Source organism: Uranotaenia lowii, chromosome 2 (genome assembly GCF_029784155.1).
Source record: "Uranotaenia lowii strain MFRU-FL chromosome 2, ASM2978415v1, whole genome shotgun sequence".
In the NCBI taxonomy this organism is placed as follows: Eukaryota; Metazoa; Arthropoda; class Insecta; order Diptera; family Culicidae; genus Uranotaenia; species Uranotaenia lowii.
The window spans coordinates 234,846,589-234,868,740 of NC_073692.1; the positions used below are offsets into that span (position 1 = coordinate 234,846,589).

The 22,152-nt window shown below is 35.0% G+C and overlaps 2 protein-coding genes across 4 annotated transcripts in view; one reads left to right on the forward strand and one right to left on the reverse strand.

The window, feature by feature from the left end:
* Window positions 1–2,455: 2,455 nt before the first annotated feature.
* The window catches only part of LOC129749842 (leucine-rich repeat-containing G-protein coupled receptor 5A-like), a 652,667-nt gene continuing 632,970 nt past the window's right edge, over window positions 2,456–22,152 (reverse strand). For both annotated transcript variants that reach the window (XM_055744934.1, XM_055744935.1), the window contains exon 16: window positions 2,456–5,280. In XM_055744934.1, coding sequence (XP_055600909.1) covers window positions 4,856–5,280 — 425 coding nt within the window. In that variant the 3' untranslated portion in view covers window positions 2,456–4,855. The remainder of the gene's footprint in view (window positions 5,281–22,152) is intronic.
* LOC129749843 (uncharacterized) lies at window positions 20,396–21,744 on the forward strand. 2 transcript variants are annotated; one of them, XR_008738185.1, is made up of 4 exons: window positions 20,396–20,518; window positions 20,589–21,239; window positions 21,296–21,401; window positions 21,481–21,744. XR_008738185.1 is itself a non-coding variant. In XM_055744936.1 (4 exons), coding segments are annotated over exons 1-4 (765 nt in total). In that variant the 5' UTR covers window positions 20,396–20,517; the 3' UTR covers window positions 21,484–21,744. The 2 variants fall into 2 exon arrangements, 1 of the variants encoding a protein (XP_055600911.1); XM_055744936.1 differs by having other exon boundaries at window positions 21,292–21,401.

Sequence of the window (22,152 nt, forward strand, 5' to 3'; positions counted from 1 at the left end):
AAAGAAATCATAAAAAGGCAACAATTTACTTAGTAAATTGATCTTAAAATCTACTCTACAATATGATTTGAGATTTATTGATAATTATTATTTTAATATTATTATTTTAATAATTATTATTATCTGGAGCACGTTTGGTAAATGGAAATCAGCATTTCTCTAAAAATGAATAAATTGGTAAAGGAAAAAAAATTTTCGTGTAGAATTAGCTCTTTTTAAAACTTTTCCTTAGGCACATCTGATTTTTTGAAAACTTCAAAACATGTTGAACCGATAAATCAAAATCAAATTTTGAGTAAGAAAATTAATTAACGAAGTCGATTTACTTACCATGGAAGATATTATGAAAAAAAAATAGTAGATATACATACTTGTGTTGTATTTAGTATAATTGTCAGATCGGGACACAAAGTTTTGGTGATAATGAACTCAACAGTTTTCGCCAGAAGCTTTCGAAATTTAGTCTAAGGCAACTTAGGTCTTCTTGAAAGCATTTATTCATGTTCGTAAGAACTTTCCTCACATGATGGCGCGTTTCATGTGTCTTTCAAGTTTCTGGGGAGTGAGGAATATTCCTACTATTATTATATTTGCCTACACCCACATCCACATAAGAAGTCTTGAAATATAAAATTGAAAGCTAATTAAAAATCACTTTTTGAACTCCAAATTAAATTGCTTTTAAATCTTTAATAAAATAATTTTCGCAGTAGAGTAAAATTTTAACTGTGTATTAATTTATGTGAAAGAATGGTGAAAGTATTTGGCGTAAAGTTTGTTCGCGTAGGTCCTCCGATTACCCAGTAGTAAGCCGACTCTGAGACCCAGCTCGAGGAGTTTCTTGCTACTGAGATAGCTTGACGGGATTTTTATAAGTTACAGCATAAGAGTGAGTGTAGCAACCATATATTTGCATCATCCCGGGTGACGATTTTGTTTGTTTATTCAGAAAAAGTTTTGTCCCGTGCCAAGTAGAGAAAACGAAAGCCGCATTAGGTAACTAATTCATTGGTCATTGACTACTGCTCTCAATATCTTTTCTCCATTTCATCACTGAAATAAAGTTTATGTATTTATCTACTAAGTTTAATAAAGCTTTTATTTTCATTCTAACATTTTTTCATATGATAGGAACAGGAAGTGTGAATTGGTAATTACAACTCAGCATGCACGGCGATCCGCAGCAGGTGTGTAGTCAGTCAGTCAGGCTAACCGTGCAGCGCGAGGCATTCTCCCTGGGGAAACGCATTCGTTATAGGATTCGGAATAGTTCCCCGAGCCCTGATTCCAGGGGAATAGAGATCCAAATTACACTTAAAGGTTATGATTATTCAAATGAAATAAATAAGTACGGTTTCCCAAAATATTAACGCATCGTTTATTAACTTCTCGCTTTGAATAAACATTCATAGGGAAGAATGAATACTTGATTCCCTTTTCTTATTTTCATCATATACATATTTTTGAGAAAAATTAACAACTCACCGTATTTCGCATTTTCTGACAGCGTGTAATTTCAAGTTTATATGCTCCAAAAGTTAAAACGATACATGAACTCGTAGATAAACTTCAAGCATTTTCGTGAGACAAAAAAAAATTGTGATATTTTTTAAGTTACATGAGACTTGATCCTTCACAAAAGGAGACTTAATCCTTAATGCAGGGTGCCCTGACGCTAGGCAAAAATCTATTAAAAACCGAAGATAAAAGGTCCGTTAACTATTTTTTGCCATTTTATTTCTCATTTCAAAGTATGTGAGTATCAGACAAAGAGAATTCCATAAGTTTGACTACTACCCTAGAATCATTGCATACTTAAAAGCGCAATTTTCTAAGTTTTAGATTAGTACAATATTTTTAGTCCTTTTAAACAGATAATAATTATAATTGGATAGACATTAGTTTTTGGACAAATATTAGTTATTTCATGATAACCAATGATTACAATCCATTCAGAAGAAAAATACATAATTTTGGACTCGGATCAGTTATACCCATAACAAACATTTAGGAAAACTTCATCTTAAAAAATTGAGAGTTTCCTTTTGCTTTGAAAATATGGTATAATTAAGTTCAAATCAAACTCTAACGATTGACATTTTGGTATAAATATTTTTATTATAATTTTTTTCATATGAGAAACATTTTCAAGTGATAAAAAAAAAATTCAAATCACATTTTGTTTAATTTTTCAAACAAAGTTCAATAACTTGGAACTTCAATTGATCCGACACCCACTCAAGATCCATCTCTACTTTCAGGCGGAAAAGCGCCCGAAATTAGATAAATAAAAACCCCAGCAAAGATCCAACTGACTCGTAATTTTTCTGAGATAAAATAGAAAAATAAAAAAGATTTTTTTATCTACACATAATGTTCTTTCAACAATTAGATTTCTGTCTGATGTCATCACGTAACATGTAGATAAAATTTAGATTTTAGGTTTTATGCTTTATTATACACATTTGCATTCAATAACTTTTAAAGTTATCGGACCTGTAAAATTGGTTATTTTGTTTGAGTGTTTTTTTTATACTAACTCGAATAAATAAATAATATCTATCTGCTCCTTCGCTTCGGCCGAACCAGTTCATCAAAAAGGAACATCTTTCATTCGTTCATCTGCTGCGAAACATTAACTCTCCCTTGCTTAGGTTTTTTTTTCTTAGTACCATTCCTAACACATTTCATTATTTTGTTCAAACATGCAACGAGTATAGGTTGATTCACATCGTAACTGGGCTTATAGTTTTTGGGATTATTCGAAGTTTTGTTTTGTTTTAAATTTCATTACTTAAACGGCCACCGTTCACTCTCAATATTTACAGGCTTGGTTTCTCTCTGCTTGCTTCAACACTTTCACACACTTTGAATTAAGTGAAATAATACTGTATCGTATAATTTTCTCTTAAGTACAGATTTCAAGAGCTTAGTATGTTTATGTACGTTGAGTATAATGTTTACTCGCTAATTCTCTCGGTTGCGCAAATTCTGGTTGCTCCACAATTTGGTATCACGATCCATTTCGCCTAGCCTAAATTCAATCCCTTCTTTGCCTGATTTTTTAATTTCTCTTTTGTAAAAATGTGTTCACTGTTGCTATTCCTAAGATAAATTTCAAAAATAAAAAATCACCAGATCCTATTCCGAATGGCAGTGAGATTTTTCAATGGTTTTTTTTTTCACTACACATGTTTCCTATGTAAATTTTAACAAAAATCACGCTAAACTAGGATGTCATTTTTACAATTTTGATTTGTTTGTTCTTTTTGGCAGCTTTCGATTAGTTTTAGTTCAGACTTTTGATATAAAAATATGTTTCTAATTTCTAGTTGGTATCGTTTGAGTGTTGTGACTTATATAGATAGAGAGAGAAAGTGTTAGAGAACTTTAATTCGGTTTGTTACGTCAATTTCCGCTCTTTTGTGTGTTTTTGTGGGATATTTTGGGGTTTTATTGTCTGTGGACGGTGAATTTCACGGTTTCAATTTGTATTATTTCTTCAGTTTGATTTGCAGTAGTTGTAATACACATTTCAGGTGATGTGCTTGCACAGTCTAGAAGTGACGAGCGACTCGTTGTTGATGATAAGGGCAAAACTTAAATGGATTAGTCTTCTAAGATCAATTATAAGGCAGAGTCTTTCCAAGAATTCGCGCAAAATGTTAATCCAGGATTTCAATTAAATAAAAACTGACATAAAAATATAAGCATGAAATATCAAATGTTGTTTCCGAATGCAAAGTAAAGAGCAGAATTTGTAAGAGAACAATTTTTGAATTTGATAACAAAATTCAGAAAAAGATTTTTGAATTTTGAATAGAAAAATTGAATAGAATTTTTTGAACGCAGAAAAAATGGTCAGGATTTGTTTTTGGAGAATCTTTTTTTTTTAGATCGTTCTGGTTGTCATAACATAACATTGAAGCCCTGTTAATCAACGCCTTGTTTTCCGTGTGTCCAGAAATGTATAAAATGTATTCCATATTTAAAATGAGCTTCTTTAATTGTTCCAAAATACATAATTATTTACAGTTGATAAATAAAATTAGAATAAAAAAGTTTAGTTGAAAAATGAATGAATAAATGTGAATCTTGTGGAAAATTTTAGTGAGATACATAGTTTTCTCACCTCAGCAATCAACCCGCGTTACGCCTCTTCTAGATCAGTACATTATCTTGCATTCAATTTTCTTTTTATGGAAGCTCATGGCAAACTGGAAAATATGTCCAACCGCTTGAACGATACTCAGACGAAGACGGCCGACGAAAAGCTTTGTCGAAGCTTTTTCATTCCGGGCTGTGTACAACTTTAGCTCTGCTTGCGTACAAGTTTCGCTCCATACTGGTATTCGTGATGAACTTCGCACACTCTTTTTGACTAGATTGTTGGGCACGTTGTTTATTTTTCAAACCGTTAGTGAATTTTGGATTTGAATTTCTTCCCCCCTCGTAAATGCCCTCTTTTATAATGCTATCCTAAATATTTAACCGATCTGCTAGAAATAAATTACTACAAATAGTGTTATTTACAGTAAAAAGTATTTTTAGTATCACACTGTTTCGGTATTCTTCCCTTTCTCTAAACGCTAGAGCGCCGTTATTTATAGAGTCAAGCTATAGTTTTTTTTTTACAGAACTGGATGATTCGACTGTTTATCGTCTCATTCCGGCTAATATTTGAGCGACCAACAAGTTAATGTCCTTTTGGGTGGAGTGATTATTGATATTGACAAAATTAATTAAATACAACTGACTAAGCACTTTCTAAGTCTAAAGAGAGCACCCTCTAATTGTGTGTTGTTAAAAAATAGAACTAAAAAAAATCAATTTAAACCTTGTCAGCTCGCCTGGTTCACGGTGGCTTATTGGTTTTATCTTTGAGACTAGAAACGGTTGCCTGAGGGTTGCCACCGTGCAGAATGGCGTAGAACGGGGTCGGAGACATCTGGGCGTTGTCCGTGGTTCCGGAACCCCGTCGGATTCCGGAACTTTCGGCCACATTACTACTGTTGCTGGTGATCACTATGATTCCGTCGTCGTCCGGATCTTCGCTGTGGCTGTGCTGGCTGTTATGACTGTGGCTGGATTCGGGACTCGAGTGAGCTTCCGCCGTGTCATCATCCAGCTGGACGCTACTGTCGGCTGCTGAAGGAATTGTAGGAAGGAAGCGAACGCCCAGTCTTGGCGGCGAACAGGACAGTTCCTGGGAATCGTCATGGACGGCCGATTGGCGCACCAGTCGCGGTTTACCTCCGGGAATCGATTGCCGGGGACCATCTGGGGAAAATAGGTGAATTTTCATGTATTTTGTGTATCGTATAAATAAAGTGAGTCTGAACATCAAAAGTTGAAGGTTTGTGGGAAGTCATAAGAAAAATTTCAAGTTTCGTCGGTAATCGCTCAGTATCTCACTCAGAGGAAGGGGTTATGTAAACATTAAAACATCTTTTTTAGATAAAAAAAATTGATGATACCCTGTGATAGTAAAGTGTGACATTTGATTCTAAGTATCAGATTTTGTGCAAGGAGTCGATAAAATGGGTCGTCCATACAACACAAATACTGATATTGACGATGTTGTATATTGGAATGCAATGAAATTTATCCCATGAGTATTTTGAGGAGTTGGCATTTTATTTCGGGTATCAGATTTTGTGTAAGGGGTCGGCAAAAGGGGTCGTCCATATTACATGCATTTGTGATACTGACGTTATTGTTCATTGGATTTCAACGAAAATTCACGCATGTGGGTTTTAAAAGACAGGCAGTTTTATCCAGGTATCAAATTTTGTATTACGTGTCGGACAATATTACCTAATCACTGTTTTTGCGATTTAGACAATATTATTTACTAGATTTAGATAAAAATCGCCACCCAGGAAGTTTGCGACGGGCAATCGATTTCAGGTCTCAAATTTGGTGTAAAGGGTCTGCAAAAGGGGTCGTCCATATTAACTGTTTCTGGTTTTAGATATTGACGTTATTGCGCATTGGATTTGGATTAAAAATTCCACATCTAGATTTTAAGAGACGGGCTATTAAATGGATGTAAAAATTAGCACAAGGGTTTTCTTGAGGTACGACGAATCGATCCGTATTGTAGAATTATGAGTTAAAAGTTAATGCATAGGATCGATGGGGAAAATTTGTGAACAGTTATTTATTGAGAGTTGTGGGTATACAATTTCGGATAATCATGTAAGAAAAAAGCGCCATTCTCATGAACCAGAAACAGATTTCGTGACATTTTTGTGGAAATTATACGGTAAACGAACGAATTGAAGAACGGGGTTTGGAAAGAAACAGATACGTTGTTAATGTGGTGGTTTTTCATCTTTTTAATAAAAATACTCTTACTGAATAGTTATTGTTTATTCAGTGTAAGGAATATCATACTTTGTTTGAAAAGCATAATCTTATTTTATCACATTTTTATAATTGCTTATGAAACGAAGTGTGGGGGGTTTTCGGAGAACGCAATCGCGATGGAAACACGATGTGTACTCGTTTTCACTAAGTCACCGATTGACTTCTTTATTTCAGTTCAAGAGGTTTTAATAAACTTATAAGTACGTGTTAGTGTAAAGGAATTTGTTTATCAAGATAGAAGTCTGGAGGACCACATTGATCGGTTCGGTCGAAGACCAATTATTTGTAAACTTTGTAACCAATCTTATGGTCGCGCATTCGAGCGATCCAATTATTTGTAAACACCAAAAAGTGTCTTTGTAACCAATCATGCGATCGCGCATTCGAGCGATCGCCCTCAAGTGGGTCATAAAACGATCGGTACGTACAGCATGGTATGCATGGTGTACGATCGGTACTCAGCATGTTTATCTTAAGAATTCAACAAGACTTTCATTGTTCCACTTTACCAAAGCGTTGGTCGAAGCAGAAAAATGTACAGTCAATATTAATACAATGGTTTGGTTCAAATGCATCAAAAGCAGAAATGAATGTTTGTAAAATATCCGTTCATAAACATTTTATTGGACTCAAATAAATCAAAGTAGATTTTGTCAAATATGCATTATGCTCAACGAGTTAAAACATCCTGCAACAATGTTGCTTGGAAGTAAAATAAATGGTTATCGGAATAATTGAGTTGAATAATTGAATGCAATTATGCCACAGAAGTTTGCACGGGATCAGCTAGTTAAAAATAAAATAAAATAATACAGTGAATTTCCTATTTTGTCACCTCCATGATGCATTTTAAAGTGACAAATTGGGGACAGCGACAAAATTGCGTAATTTTTTAAAAGCACTTTTTTTTTAAATAATTCTATTCAAATTAATTAGAAAACATCATTTCTGCGTCATTTAAAGCAGTGTAGGGTGTTTCTTTTGTATGCTTTAAGTTGATAAATAATGCGTTAAGTCTCTTTTTCATCGAAATATAATGAAATTTTGTTGCTATGTTTCTTAAACCACTTTGTCTGGAACGATATTATCAAGAAGAATGAATGACCCCCAGTGATTAAAATCCCAATGACCTAATAACACAAACAAAGTATTAAAATAAGTTTAAAAAAATGTATTGTTCCAAACAACTTCCAATAAAAAAAAATCAAAACTGACAGCTGGGTGGGCATTCTTTCTGCTTATTTCGAATGAAGCTGTAGGGGAGAATGAGGATACTTGATCCCTGGGGATACTTGATTCCTTAGCTATATCTCGAAACTGGAATGTCTTACGAAGATCAAATGTTCTAGAAAAATGTGCCAAAATGAGCCAAATAACAATGCTTGTAGTTTGAAAATTTTTAACAAAATAATTGTTTGAGTAATTGAACTTTGTTTGAAAAATTTCACAAAATGTAACTTGAAGATCTTTTTTCATCACTTTAAAATGTTCCTTACATGGGAAAATTATGAAAAAAATATTTGTTCCAATGTATCAATCGTTCGAGCGTAGAATGAACTTCATAATGCCATATTTTCAAAGCAATGGAAAACTCTTAACTTTTTTCAGAAAAAGTTTTCTAAAATGTTGATTATGGGTATAATTGATCCCCTAGAGTTGGGTACAATTGATCCCCCTTCCAAACGGCATATTCTTCTTCTGAATTGATCGTTATGATAGCTGATTACGAAATTACTAATATTTATCCAATAACTAATAACAATCCAACAGTTGTCTGAAGAAAAGACCAAAAATAATTAATTTTCTCTTAATTATAAAAAATTGCGCCTTTAAGTATGCAATGTTATTAGCGTTGAGACAAAGTTATAGAATTTTCTTCTTATGTCTGCTATAAATTGTGAAATGAGAACAAACATGACCAAAATAGTAAATTAACATTCTATCTTAGGGTTTTATTTGATTTTTATACAAGGATAAGGGCTTCCTGAATAAAAGATCAAGACTCCTTCAATAGGGGATCAAGTCTCCCCTAACTTCAGAAAAATCGCATTTTTTTTACTCCCGCGAAAATGCTTCTAGTTCATCAACGGGTTCAAGTATCGTTCTAGTTTTTGGAGCATAGAAACTTGAAGTTACAAGCTGTCAGAAAATGTCAAAGACGGCGAGTTGCTTAATGTTTCCAAAAAGATATGGTGAAAATAAGAAAAGGGGATCAAGTATCCCCACTCTCCCCTACGGATATTAGGCAACATAGTTGATTGGGCTGATGCTTTAGATTTCTCGATAAATGACGTTACTGCTTGTGGCGTATTAGGGAAATTGCTTTGAAGAAAGCTCAATTGAGGCCCTCAGAGTCAAAGGGGTATAAGAGAAAACATTATCGAATTTATAATGCCAATCGATTTTTCAAATTTGTTTGGTGTTTTTTTCAGATTTTAGAGTTATATTCATTATTGTGTTAAACCTAAAAATGAGTAAGATGAACATAGCTTGTATCGGTTAAGCGGGCGAGAGCAAACGGAAAATTGGGAATACACGAGAGGGAGGGATGAGCAAACCGCTCATCGTTACGTAACGATATGTTTCTTAAAAATTTGAGTTTAATCGCAGCTATTTTTATGTCATGCAATTTTTGCAGAATGATATTCAAACCATAATAAGTTTAAAATTTGTAAGTTTCAACATCATTAAATCTGGTTTGTAACTTTTCATCTTTAAAGATTCTGAGATAGATTTCTTAAAATATGTATTGAATACCCGTGAAATAACCGTTGGAAATCCTAATATTAGGGATATTTACCCCTAAGAACCCAATTCAACTCAAGATGGTAATTTTACCATTTTTTCTGAATAGATTTAAAAAAAATGTAATTTCGATTATTCCGATTTACATAACAAATTATGTTCCTTGAACAATATGAAGTAAACAAGGTAGATCATCAATTAACAAGCACAGAGCAAATCGTAATAAGACAATCAATTTATTTTATCAGAGAGATATTATCAAAGAGTAGGTACTAAGAAGCGATTTGGATAAATTATAATTCCGTTTTGAAGAAAAAAAATGGTAAGGTTGAAATCTAAATATAAAAATAAAAAATAAATATAATGCCAGAAACAAATAAATCGGAATAAATTACACGAAACCATGTATGCAACAAAATAACATACAATATCTATTCTATTCTATATTTTTTATTTATAGAGGATTTTAACCAACTTGGTCATTCGTCCTCTTTAGAAAAGTTTACATTTTTAACTTATGTCTACATACAATATCATTATATAAAACATATAAATCAATAAATTTTTTATCGTAAAAATTCAATAAAATTCAGGATTTAAAAGATGAAATAACTCCCGTCTTCCAAAATTTGTACCTTAGTCTTATAATCTTTTGGATATTTGAATTTTCTTTCGAAATTTACATAAAATACTTAAAAAATATTTTTTATTCCTGCCTTCGGGTTTTTTTTTTATTTCGAAGGGAGGTTGACAAAAGCAGAATTTGATATTTGTTCCAGCCTTAATAACCATCCCAAAAGCAGAAGGTTTGAATCTGAACATTTCGAAATTAAATTAAAAAAAAACTGTGGCAAAATCGGGTAAAAAAAGGTGACAAAATCAGGGGTAGACAAAATCGGGGATTCACTGTAGTTGTATTCGGCAACACTGATGATAAATAAAATAAAATGAATTTCTACGGCAACGCTTACTATTTTAGAAACACATTGCAATGGTTGCTAAACCTCGAATCGAGTACATTCAGCAACATATTTATCAACCCGTCATCGCACCAACAGTTGCCAACTTGATTCGAGAAATAGCATTCGAGCAGCACGGTGTACAATATAATAAGGTGATATCTTCCCGATAATGTCGTCTGTTTGGGAAGAATGACCGTTGTGTTAAATTCCCGGAAAAAAAAAATAAATAAAAAAGATAATGTCGTCATTACTATCCATCTGGTGATCCTCGGTGTATGCAGAATTCTTAGGCGCGAAAAACTGTTTGCCTGGCACGCTATTCGAAGATAGTAATGACGTCACTTGTTTACATTCAAACGAGTTGTTTACTCGTGTTAGTAGCCTACCTTGTCTATTTATTTATACCGTGTTCGAGCAGTAGGTTGTTACAGGATGCGTTTATGTAGCAACCCGGTAGCAACGCAGCCGCTAGTCGCTATCAGAAAATAAACAAACTTAAATACCAACCTGGATCACATTGGGTGCGAAAATAAGTAAGTAGATAAAAACGCAACCAATCAAAACATTTAAAATACCGACCGAAATAGCAACTTGCGGTGGGCTTGGTCTAAGTGAATCTCTGAATTGGGATTCGTAAAATCACGACAAATTGATCGCTTTCTTAATTTATTTTCGAATATTTTAGTAGAAGTTTCTTTTCTTTAACACTAAAAAGTTTCAAAATACTTACTGAGGTAAGGGGTATAAAACATGATCATTAATAGCTGAATATTCAAACGACCTTAGTGGCAATAACTAAATGTTTGATTCATGTTTCGGGGTAACTTTGATCACTATAGTTTCAACGCATCTCAACATTTTCAACATTATTGGATTGATGCCAATTAGCACTGAAGGCTTGAAACATCTCAATAACAGTTATTTTTTGTTTGACTCAATTGAATTTTTCAACGTTTTTTTTTTTCAAAACAAATGACACTCTCAGGATCAGAGGGATACAAGTGCCAAAATCATCAAACCTAACGATTTTTGATGTTTCAATGTACCTCTGGTGCAAAAATCAGATTTTTTTATAACTTTTTTTAACATTGTTTTATTGAATCAAAACTGCTCGAATTCGAAAAATATATGAAAAATCGAGTACCTTCACAACTCTCAAGCGCATTTTCTCGAAACTATCATTTAGGCACTTGCACCCCCCTGATCCCAAGCGCATCAAATATACTCAAAAAAAAAATAATGTTGCTGCATACATTTAGGGGCAAAAATTATAGGGGAGAGTGGGGATACTTGATCCCCTTTTTATTTTCACCATATCTTTTTGGAAAAAATTAGCAACTCGCACCCTTTTACATTTTCTGACAGCGTGTATCTTCAAGTTTCTTTGCTCCAAAAATTAGAACGATACTTGGACCCGTAGATGAGCAAGAAGCATTTTCGTAGGAGTAAAAAAATTGCGATATTTTTGAAGTTGAGGGAGACTTGATCATCTATTGAAGGAGATTGATACTTTATTCAGGAAGCCCTAATCCTTAGAAAAAATTCAAACAAAACCCAAGATAGAATGTCAGTTGACTATTTTGGTCATGTTTGTTCTCATTTCACAATTTATAACTGACAAAAGAAGAAAGTTCTATAACTTTGTCTAATTGTCTCAATTCAAATGACATTGCATACTTAAAGGCGCTATTTTCTATAACTAAGAGGAAATTAATTATATTAGCCCTTTTCTTCAGAATTTTTCTGGATAAATATTATTTATTGGATAAATATTATTAATCTCGTAATCAGCAATGATCATGATCAATTCAGTAGAAGAATATACCGTTTTTAACTCTAGGGATCAATTGAACTCATAATCAACATTTTAGAAAACTTTTTTTGAAAAAAGTTGAGAGTTTTCCATTGCTTTGAATGTATGGTATTATGAAGTTCATATTACGCTCGAACGATTGATATATTGGAACAAATATTTTGGTTATAACAGTTCCGTGTAAGGAACATTTTAAAATGATGAAAAAAAATTTTGAAGTCACATTCCGTAAAATTTTTCAAACGAAGTTCAATTACACAAATAATCATTGAGTTAAAATTTTTAAAGCTATAAGCATTGTTGTTTTGCTCCATATGGCACATTTTTCTAGAACATTTGATCTTAGTAGGACATTCCAGTTTCGAGATATAGCTAAGGAATCAATTATCCCCAGGGATCAAGTTTCCTCACTCTCCCCTAAACATTTTTCAATATGAAAAATAAAAAAAAAATGAAATTTTACCTGCAATTCCCTCCCACTGTACCTATGTTCTTTTTTTAATCAAACTTAGCCATTTGATCACGTTTTTATCCATTTGATCTATACAGGCTTTCTCATAGAAAATGTCCGTTTTTTTAATATTCAAAAATTATCATAGGGAACGTCCATAAATGACGTAGCATTTGGGGGGAGGGGAGGGGTTTCACTTTGTGTGACGATGTGTGACGAGAGGGGGGGTAGGGGTTCAAGTAAAGCTACGTAGCATTAATTAAATATCGAAAAAAAATCAAAATTGTTTTGAGTAATTTAAAAGAGGACACGAAGTGCTGGTCATCACTCGACAATAGAGGAGGATAGAGAGTGGATGAAGGCAGCTGACATCGCAGATGCGATTATTCCAGCCGAACAGACGATGGAGGAAAGCTGCCTAACGATTTCATTGGAATCTAGAATGGAGATAATTTGGACCGACGCAATTGATTGAATACTTAAATACTAGCTATTCTGTTTGTTGAAAGGTAGCCTGATTTTTTTTGATTGATTGATTTGCTTTTTTAAAATTCCATTTATAACTTATTTCCCTTTTTTTGTTATTTTTTGTATTATTCTTGCAAAATGCTGATAATAAAAGTAAAAATTAAAAACCGATTTTTAAAAATGGGGGGGGGGAGGGTTTATCAAAGCTACGTTATTATCTAGGGGGGGTCTATGACTTTGTGACGAAATGCTACGAGGGGGGAGGGGGGGTTTAAAAACTCCAAAAAAGCTACGTCATTTATGGATGTTCCCATAGAATAATATTAATATTAATAATATTAAACAATATTAAACAAAAAATAATATTAAACAATCATTTGCTTCTTAATGCTTTCATTTTATCAGGAGAGGTGTTTGTTTGTGAGTCTTCGAAAAAACAGATATTTTTAAACTTTAAAAGTACATTTTAAGTTATATAAAAAAATCTCCAACTGCATCCAAATTGAGCCTATTTGAAACTCAATTTAGAGCCTGCACAATAAAGAGAGATACGGTCAAAATTTGGTCAAGGCAAAACGCGTGTAAATCGGTGAAATCGTTTATTTAAAAATCAAATTAAATTTCTTTTTCAAGTTTAATTAGTATAAAATTCAGTTGGGCTTCCGCTTTTCCAAATCCGAATTGCCGGGCCTTACGCTTAACCCCTGCCATCAGATTTTGTACAGTCCACCTTCTTCGCCGCAGAAAGCCAGTTTGCCTTGAACTGCTGCTCGACCTTAGCAGTTTTTTTGGTCTTCTTTAGGTTCCGCTTGACAATAGTCCAGTAATTCTCAATTGGGCGGAGCTCAGGCGTGTTGGGAGGGTTCTTGTCCTTGGGAACCACCTGCACGTTGTTGGCTGCGTACCACTCCATGGCCTTTTTACCGTAATGGCAAGGTGTCAAATCCGGCCAAAACAATACGGAACAACCGTGTTTCTTCAGGAAAGGCAGCAGACGTTATTTATTTACACCCTTTCACGTAAATTTCTTGGTTGACAGTCCCGGAAGCTATGAAAATGCTGCTTTTCAAGCCACAGGTACAGATGGCTTGCCAAACCAGAAATTTCTTCGCGAACTTTCACAGTTTCATGTACTGGAAAATATCTGCTACCTTTCCCCTTCCTTTGGCCGTATAAAACTCCTGTCCCGGAAGCTGCTTGTAGTCGGCTTTGGCGTAGGTTTCGTTGTCCATTACCACGCAGTCAAACTTCGTCAGCATCGTCGTGTCGTGTACGTCGTCGGGATCGCATTTTTTTTTTTTTTATTTATCTGCGTTTTACACGACTTTGCCTAGGGCCAATTATGGCCCAACTTGGCTGACTAGTGTATGTTACAGTTCTTGTGTATATATGTGTTCTTGTGTTGTTTTTCTGCATATCTATTTTTAGAATTTTCGAATCTACTTTATCGGTAGCTATTGTGCCTGCTCTTCTTGTGTTTATACTCCGGGGAGTTTACAATCGTTATTTCGAATACATGTGCATGTATGTTATTCATGGTTGTATGGGCGATACCCGATTTTACTTCTTGTGTTTATACTCCAGGGGAGTTTACAATTTCTTGTATGTTTTGTCCGAAGACCTATTCTTGGCCGAGGCCTTTATTCGATTCTTGTACTCATGGAGAGTTTACAATTCTTGGTTTTTATTGTCCGAAGACATTCTTATTCTGTGGGTGTCCGAAGACCTATTCTTGTTAGCCCTAAGCTAAAGATGTATAACTTAGGGCTATTTTTTGTTAGGGGGGTGAGGAATCGAACCTCTCATCATCTGATTGAAAATCAGACCGGCTAGCTGACTGAGCTAACCACCCCCCCAGGGATCGCGCTTTGGCCGTCGTATTTTGTTTATCATCGCGATTTGGAGTCACCACCCTACATTTAAATCAATCGATAGTCCGGCTCGTTTTTTGGCTCGATGCACGGTTGTAGACGATACACCCAACTTATTTGCGGCATTTCGGAGAGAGAGGTTAGGGTTTCGCTTGAAACTACCGGCAACTCTCTTTGTCATCTCAGCGGCTTCCGGTTTTCGATTTCCCCCCGATCCAGACTTCCTGGCTGTCGACAAACGTTCCCCAAACACTTTAATTACATTTGTAACGGTTGATTTGGCAACTTTTAGCGATTTTGCCAGCTTTGCGTGCGAGTAGCTCGGATTTTTGCGATGCGCGAGCAAAATTTTGATACGCTGCTCTTCTTCCTTGGACGGCATTTTGACAACTGAAGAGTGAATTCCAAAACAAAATAGAAGCAACATTCTACACACACAGACCTTCAAAATGAGGAGTGTTCAGATTTTAAATGCAAAATTGAAAGAAATACGTCAAGTTGATAATGACCAAATTTTGACCGTACCACCCTTTAATCCTTTTAATCCTAATCCTGGTCGACTTTTGAATTCAAACCAGCAGGTGATTAGGAGGAAAATTAGACTGCTTTCTGTGGGATATGAGAGAAACAATTATGCGAAATGTTCAATTTACTCAAACAAAGCAACTGGCAGCACCATAAACCAGTATTGCTAGATCTGTCACGATTGACATCTTTCTCACTCTAGCCTTCCCTTTCTCTCGACTGGGCACTGCGACTGGTCAATAAATAGAAATATCAATAAGTGTAAAAAGTATAACGACAACCGGTTATTCAACTATTTTTAAACTGTTTCTTAGTTGTCCCTTCAATGTATACTATCAAATGCAATACCCCTGAATGTATACAATCACTGACAATACATACGTGTTCAACAATTGGAACACAACCTGTCCAATATTAGAATCTTGATGTTCAGTAATTGTGAAAAAGACACTTTTTACATTTTTTGAAAGGCTAAAGTAATGGTCTGGCAACTCTATCAAATCAACTCTATCACAAGAACCTTAGATTATTTTTTATTTGCATGAAATTCGCCAATTCCAAAAGATAAGTTTCGATGTCTAGTGTTTTTACCCTGTTATACTGCCGTTCTAAGCAAGATTGTCCCATGTGGAAAAACGTGCAAACGAGAAAAACGCGATTGAAATATCAGCTTTATTTCCAATTTTTCTCTCAAACTAAAAATTCACCGACAGTTTTTTCGTAGTGAACAGTTCAAGTTTATCATTTTACAATGTTTTCTGCCAAAAAAATGATATTTCCTACAAAAAAAACAGCAAATTAGAGCAAAAAATGCTCCGTGTGACACTTTTGCGTAGAATCAGAACGCATGCCGATGCTAGTTCTACGAAAAACTGTCACACGGCTACAATTTTTCTATCATTTTAAAAGCTTGCTTAGTTTATTTTTTTCCCAAGAACTCATGCTAAACCGTAATTTGAGCAATACGTTCCTTTTTGTTTATAAAAATGTATAGTTGAGTATGGATCCTACACAGAAAAAAATAATGACTTTTACGTGTCATTGAAAATGGTCGCCTTTAATATAAAGCAACCTGTAATAAAAAAAACATGTAATTTTTAATCTTCTTATGCAAAACTAAGAGAAAAATCATTTGAAATTACAGTAAATGTCCTGTAACAAAAAGGAGCATGACATTCACCGTAATTTAACAGGTTGATAAAAATTACGTGTCGTTAAATTACTTGTTATCCGAAAATTTGCAGTTATTCTCCATGGAAAATGCCATCTGGCATCACAGTTTTGTAACGAAAAGGAAAACGTCAAGTTAACGGTTTTGTTTTGTTGCTGTGATGATTGTTTATCGGTCGATTCGTTCCGATTGCGTTTATCGTTTGTGCTGGAGCATTTATTTCGCAGTTGCTCCGCTGAAGAAAATCTAACGGCGAACGTCATCGTGGGTGGTATTCACTTCATCGACCAAGTCGATGATCAGCGAAGATGGATCAACAGCACCGGCACTTGGACTCTAGGAACAGCAGTGTTGTCTTTCTCCGGGTCGCAGCAGCGGCTGTGAAAGGGTGTGAAAAAGTACGTATTCATTTCCACAAAAAACCTGACCTTTTATACTAACGAATAACAGGCAGCAAAAAATGTTCATTCACTTCTTTCGCACCAACATTTCATACAGGTCGTACCGTTTCTGTTGCAGAACCGGAATTTGACTGCGGGCTTCCGGTAACGATATGTTTTAAGAAGGCGATGATAATCACCTGGTATTCGGTTCCCATCTGCAGCACATGGCCCCAGAGATCAGCCACCAGCGAGTTACCATGAGCAACCAGGGTGAGGTGGGGAATCCGGGTCGGCGAACAGATTGTCCATGGCAAGGACCAGCAGCTCCCAGTGCATCTGTCCAGTGTAGGTGTCTCTCCGATTTTGAACGTCGTGAAGTTTTCGTCGCGAGTAAGCACTTTGGACTCCTCGATTTTCAACTTACTGGAAATGTTGGTGTCGCATAGGTGCACCTTCCAGTGCTTAGCAACGAGAGCCCAGATGATGCAGGTGTTGTACAGTTTCACATCTCCCAGCTCCACTAACGATCCTCCGACGATTTGCTAACTTTTCCTTGGCAATGGATCAACCGATCACTTTATAACTCGTCAACCAAACGATGAAAACTGGCGCATAAATGTAATGTGTGTCTCCTTTTCGCAAACGGTCATCTGGTAGCCTTCTGACCGCACAAAGCAACACTTGTACTCGGAAGACTACACTCGGTTCTCCGGTGGATCTGTTTCTACGTGTCCAAGCATCGATGTAAGTTTTTTTTTTAAATAATATCAGAGACATTTGAAAACCCTTTTATTTTTGCAGTAAACGTCGAAGGGGGTTATTTGATAACCTGGTGAAGGGTTCCGTTAGATGTAGAATGGCGATTTCGAGGCGGCAGCCGTCAATTAAATTTAAATAGCAAGCATTCAAAATTTGCTTCAAATGGATCTATTTATTCACGAAATAAAAATCGGCTTTCAACATTTTCACCGATTTTGCCAGAAATTTTGTAAGGTAAGTTCATTTTCAAGTAAATTGAAATATCTTTTGAAACAAACATTTCAAATTTCATGCTTCTTTTGATGTAATAACTATTTAATATGCTTAAGTTTAACTACCCGAAACAATAAATTCAGAATTATATGTTGTTCGTTACGGAAGCCTAATTGAGGCCTTCAATGTTATGAAAATGCTTCATTTGTTAGAAATAGAAAAAGGTTTTAAAGAAAACAAAACATTACTCAAAAGAGTTACTCTTACGTTCGATTACAAATGTTTTCTTTTATTAATAAATACCTCCAACAGGGATGATAGTTCAATCACTGAGTGTAGTCATATTATTCACTGACGTATAATTTACAATTATTCATTTGAATTATTCAGAATTATACAAGAGTTACATTTTTCCAAATTTTAGTTTGAAAATATGAAAATTCCAAGAAAATAAATTATGTATATCGGTCCAGAACTGAAAATATTTTTTTTTCTGGGATTTTCATTCTGTAGGATGATTCATCCCTAAAAGAACTGAAAATCGGAAATTTAAAAAAAATTACAACTTGAAGTTGAAAATTGTTAAACTGATAAACAGTTCGTTTTTAAATTTTGTGCTGTTAATGTGCTCTAAACTTTATGACATTAGTTTACAGCTTTAACATACAATTCTTTTGACAGCAATGTTGATGGATAGCTTTTTTTTACTATATCTAATTTTCTTTTCCAGTTTCAGCTCCCCGAGCTATTTAAATGTCAAAAAAATTGATGGATAGCTTTTTTTGATTATATTTACAAACATGCCATCTTTGATCTTAAGCGAAAAACGACTATTTATTTCTAACTTTAACTTTGATCTTAAGTCAACTTTGGTCTTGTTATGAAGGTTTTTTTTTTGTAATCGACAAAATAATCTAACATAACGTGAATTCAAACATCATTTAGGAAATTTTGTGCAATTTCAGTAAAAAAAATTCATGCATTTTTTAAGATTTGATTCATTGAAAATTATTGTTCAATTTTTATTGATTATATGTATAAACCTTCTTTTCCAGGTTTGAAAAAGATCTCGGAGTCAAACGGAGAAACCTGATTTGAGACCTGAACTGAACTTTGGACCGCAGCACCCAGCTGCTCACGGTGTGCTTCAAAAAATGCTGGATTCAATTGGAGCTGGACGGTGGAACTAAGAAATTCATCAACATGGACAATGGACATTTCGGCGCGTCTTATTTTAATCGCTTGGACTTCTTCTCGATGACTTACAAAGAGAAGTATTCCGCGTTGGTCGTCCAAGAATCAATATTCCGGTGCCGGCCAAGTACATTTGTGTTTTGTTTGGGGTGGCACCCTAATTTGAACCACAGCATGGCCGTAGCAACCGTTTTCTGGGTTTCGAGGAACGTGAAAGAAAATATACTTTAACGATCGATCTTGGAAAAGTTTCGTCTGATGCGTACCTTTTGTAACAGTCAATAATGCTAGTGCTACGATTTGTGTCCGGAAAAAAAAATTATAACAGCAAAAACAGCATTTCGAAGTTGTGAAATTAAGATTGATTTAAGTCCAGTGTCAAAGTTTTACGTTGTCTAATAAAGTAAATAAAAAACATATTTTGTAACCTTTATTTTAACAGAAAAAAAAACTAAATTTAATATTTTGAGGGAAAAAACATTCTTCGAACGATTCAGTGTATTGAAATTTTACAGTCCTGTAATTTTCAGGCAGCCTGTAAAAAAATTCGTTCACTGAAAAATAAAGGTCATGTAACTTTTTTTCGGCCTGTAAAATTACGGTAAAAGTCCTGCTCCTTTTTGTTACAGGATATTTACTGTAATTTTACAGAAAATAATTTTTTCTGTGTAGAGACAACCACCTTGATGAAAATTTCGTATAAGTTCAGAACAAAGCATACTTGTTTGTCTTTTTATTCGAAAGTTAACACTAAAAGAGACCGTTTCCAGCAAAAAAGTGAAAATTACCCAAAAGTCACATGGGACATTCTTGCTTAGAACGGTAGTATACAGGGTAAAAACGAATGTTGAAAACCCATTTATGTTGTCAATTGAAGAGGTATCAAAAGGGAGCAGTGACATCCGTGTGAGAAAGATTCAAGATACCGAAAATTTAGATATTCACTTGAAATTTTACTCATCAATTTATTGAAACGATAGAATTTCAGGGTACATTGGGAAACCACCCCATTACACAGAAAAAAATAATGACTATTACGTGTCATTGAAAACGATGGCCTGTAAAATAAAACGGCCGGTAACTAAAAAAACATGTAACTTTAAATGAATTTGTTTGAAAATTAAGAGAAAATCCTTTAACATTACAGCAAATGTCCTGTAACAAAAAGGAGCATGACATTTACCATAGATTTACAGGTCGTGACAAAATTACGTGTCGTAAATTTCATACATGTCCAACAATTTTCATTTGCACATTAGAAAATTCAATCCGTCTGGCACCCGTTTCAGTATCAAAAGAGAGACGTCAAAAGGGCGCGGATGTATCTGTTTTGGTACGTGTTTCGTGTTTTGGTTCTGTTTCTTTTGTTGTTCTCCGTTGTTCTGCCGTTTATGTCATGTCGGAATCGTCGAAATCGCGAATGACATAATTATGCTGCAGAAGATTCTGCAATCGGAGCTGGAGGAATCGCGGAGGGAGAAAAGGCGCTCTAAGAACTGGACGAGAAGGATACGAGACCATCCAGGATCTGCAGTGACAGTGCCGTGAGATGGAACGCATCCTGATGAGAAAACATCCGATTCTATTTTGAGTAAGTTTCGAATTTTTGAGATTTTTTAAGTTGACGTTATGACTTAAAATGTATTTTCTTTTCTTTCTAGTGGCCAGCAAGAATTCAGAAATAACAAACCAGCCGAGGATGCTTCCCAAACTCGTAAACTGCTGGAACAGCGAATCGCGCAGCTGGAAGCGGATGCCAAAGAATAAGACGCCAAGGCTTAAAGATATACTGGCCAATGTGCAGGCTCGCTTCAATTCCGTGCAGTCCAACTACAAAAAAACGCATATTACGGATTTCGAGATGCAGGTACTTTGTCTGCAGGAGATAAACTGCAAATTGGGCTGTGTTATTCCGGCTCCTATCAAAGCGACCAAAACCACCACCAACTTTTCGCAAACCGAAGATTTTCCTGAACACATTCCCGTTCAGGACGTGACTTGTTCAATTCCAGTGCAAACGGATAATCGTCTAACTGGAACCGGGTCGGTACAGGTACAGCAGCCTGGCAAACGAGCAAAAACAAGCTTTCACAAAGTAGCTACACGTTTCGGCAGCTGGACAGCAGCGCAACAAGGCTTGTGGACAAAAAAGTTGCCATCGGCAGTCATTCAGCTGCAAGAAACAGAACGCTGCTTAGAGCTGCTTGGTTTCGGAGGCCCATCGGTGCCTCGTCACCTTAGTAATAGCGGTAGCATCATTATAAAAACTAACGAATCTTCCTATGGAACTCGCTCAGTGAGACGTCAACAAAGTAAAGTTTGTTGCATTTTTCCATTTACATATTGACCAGAGTCTAATTTCAGATAGTCAGTCAGTTTCAGATTATTTTAATTCTCCCGTGAAGTACTCATCCCGAAATTCAAGAAGACAACACCAACCGTCGCCATTTTTCCCATGGTCATCGTTGCACAAGGTATTAAGAAAACAGTTTTTTTAAACTAATTATTTATCAAGAGTGTTTTTTAAATGATTTTGTTTTCCTCTACTTTCAGTAATAAAACAGGATACATCTTACGTGAATTGTTTGGGGCACCTCTCAGCTGATCTAAACGGCCAATCTTCGATTCTCATCCGTGCGAAAGAAGTTTTTCATCAATCAGACCACATCGCGGCTAGACCCAACGGCCAACGCAATCATCAAGTAACTGTTAATCAACAAAAGCATTGCGAACGTTCCTCTGCTGCATAACAAATTGCTTCAATTGGAAAGTGAAAAAAATGCATGTCTTGTTTGTGAAATCTAGATAAGATTTAAGTAGGCATTGTAGGAAAATTTAACAAGCGACATTTTTGCTAATAATAAAAGTTGTTCGAAAATAATTTCGTAACCTTCATTTCCTCCTATTTTTTTATTTTAAAAATAAATCACCAAATGGACGCTAAGCAATTCCATGAACTAAAATTTTACAGTACTGTAATTTTGAACCAGCCTGTAAAATAATTGGTTCACTTAAAAATAAAGCTCGTGTGATTTTTTATTCCAACCTGTAAAATTACGGTAAATGTCCTGCTCCTTTTTGTTACAGGATATTTGCCGTAATTTTACAGTAAATAATTTTTGCTGTGTACAATGAGAAAATAAAATCGAATAAAACTAATCAAAATTCTCTCAAACGCACCACCCGATTCGAATTTTTATTGAAAATTATACAGGGGTTTTTGAA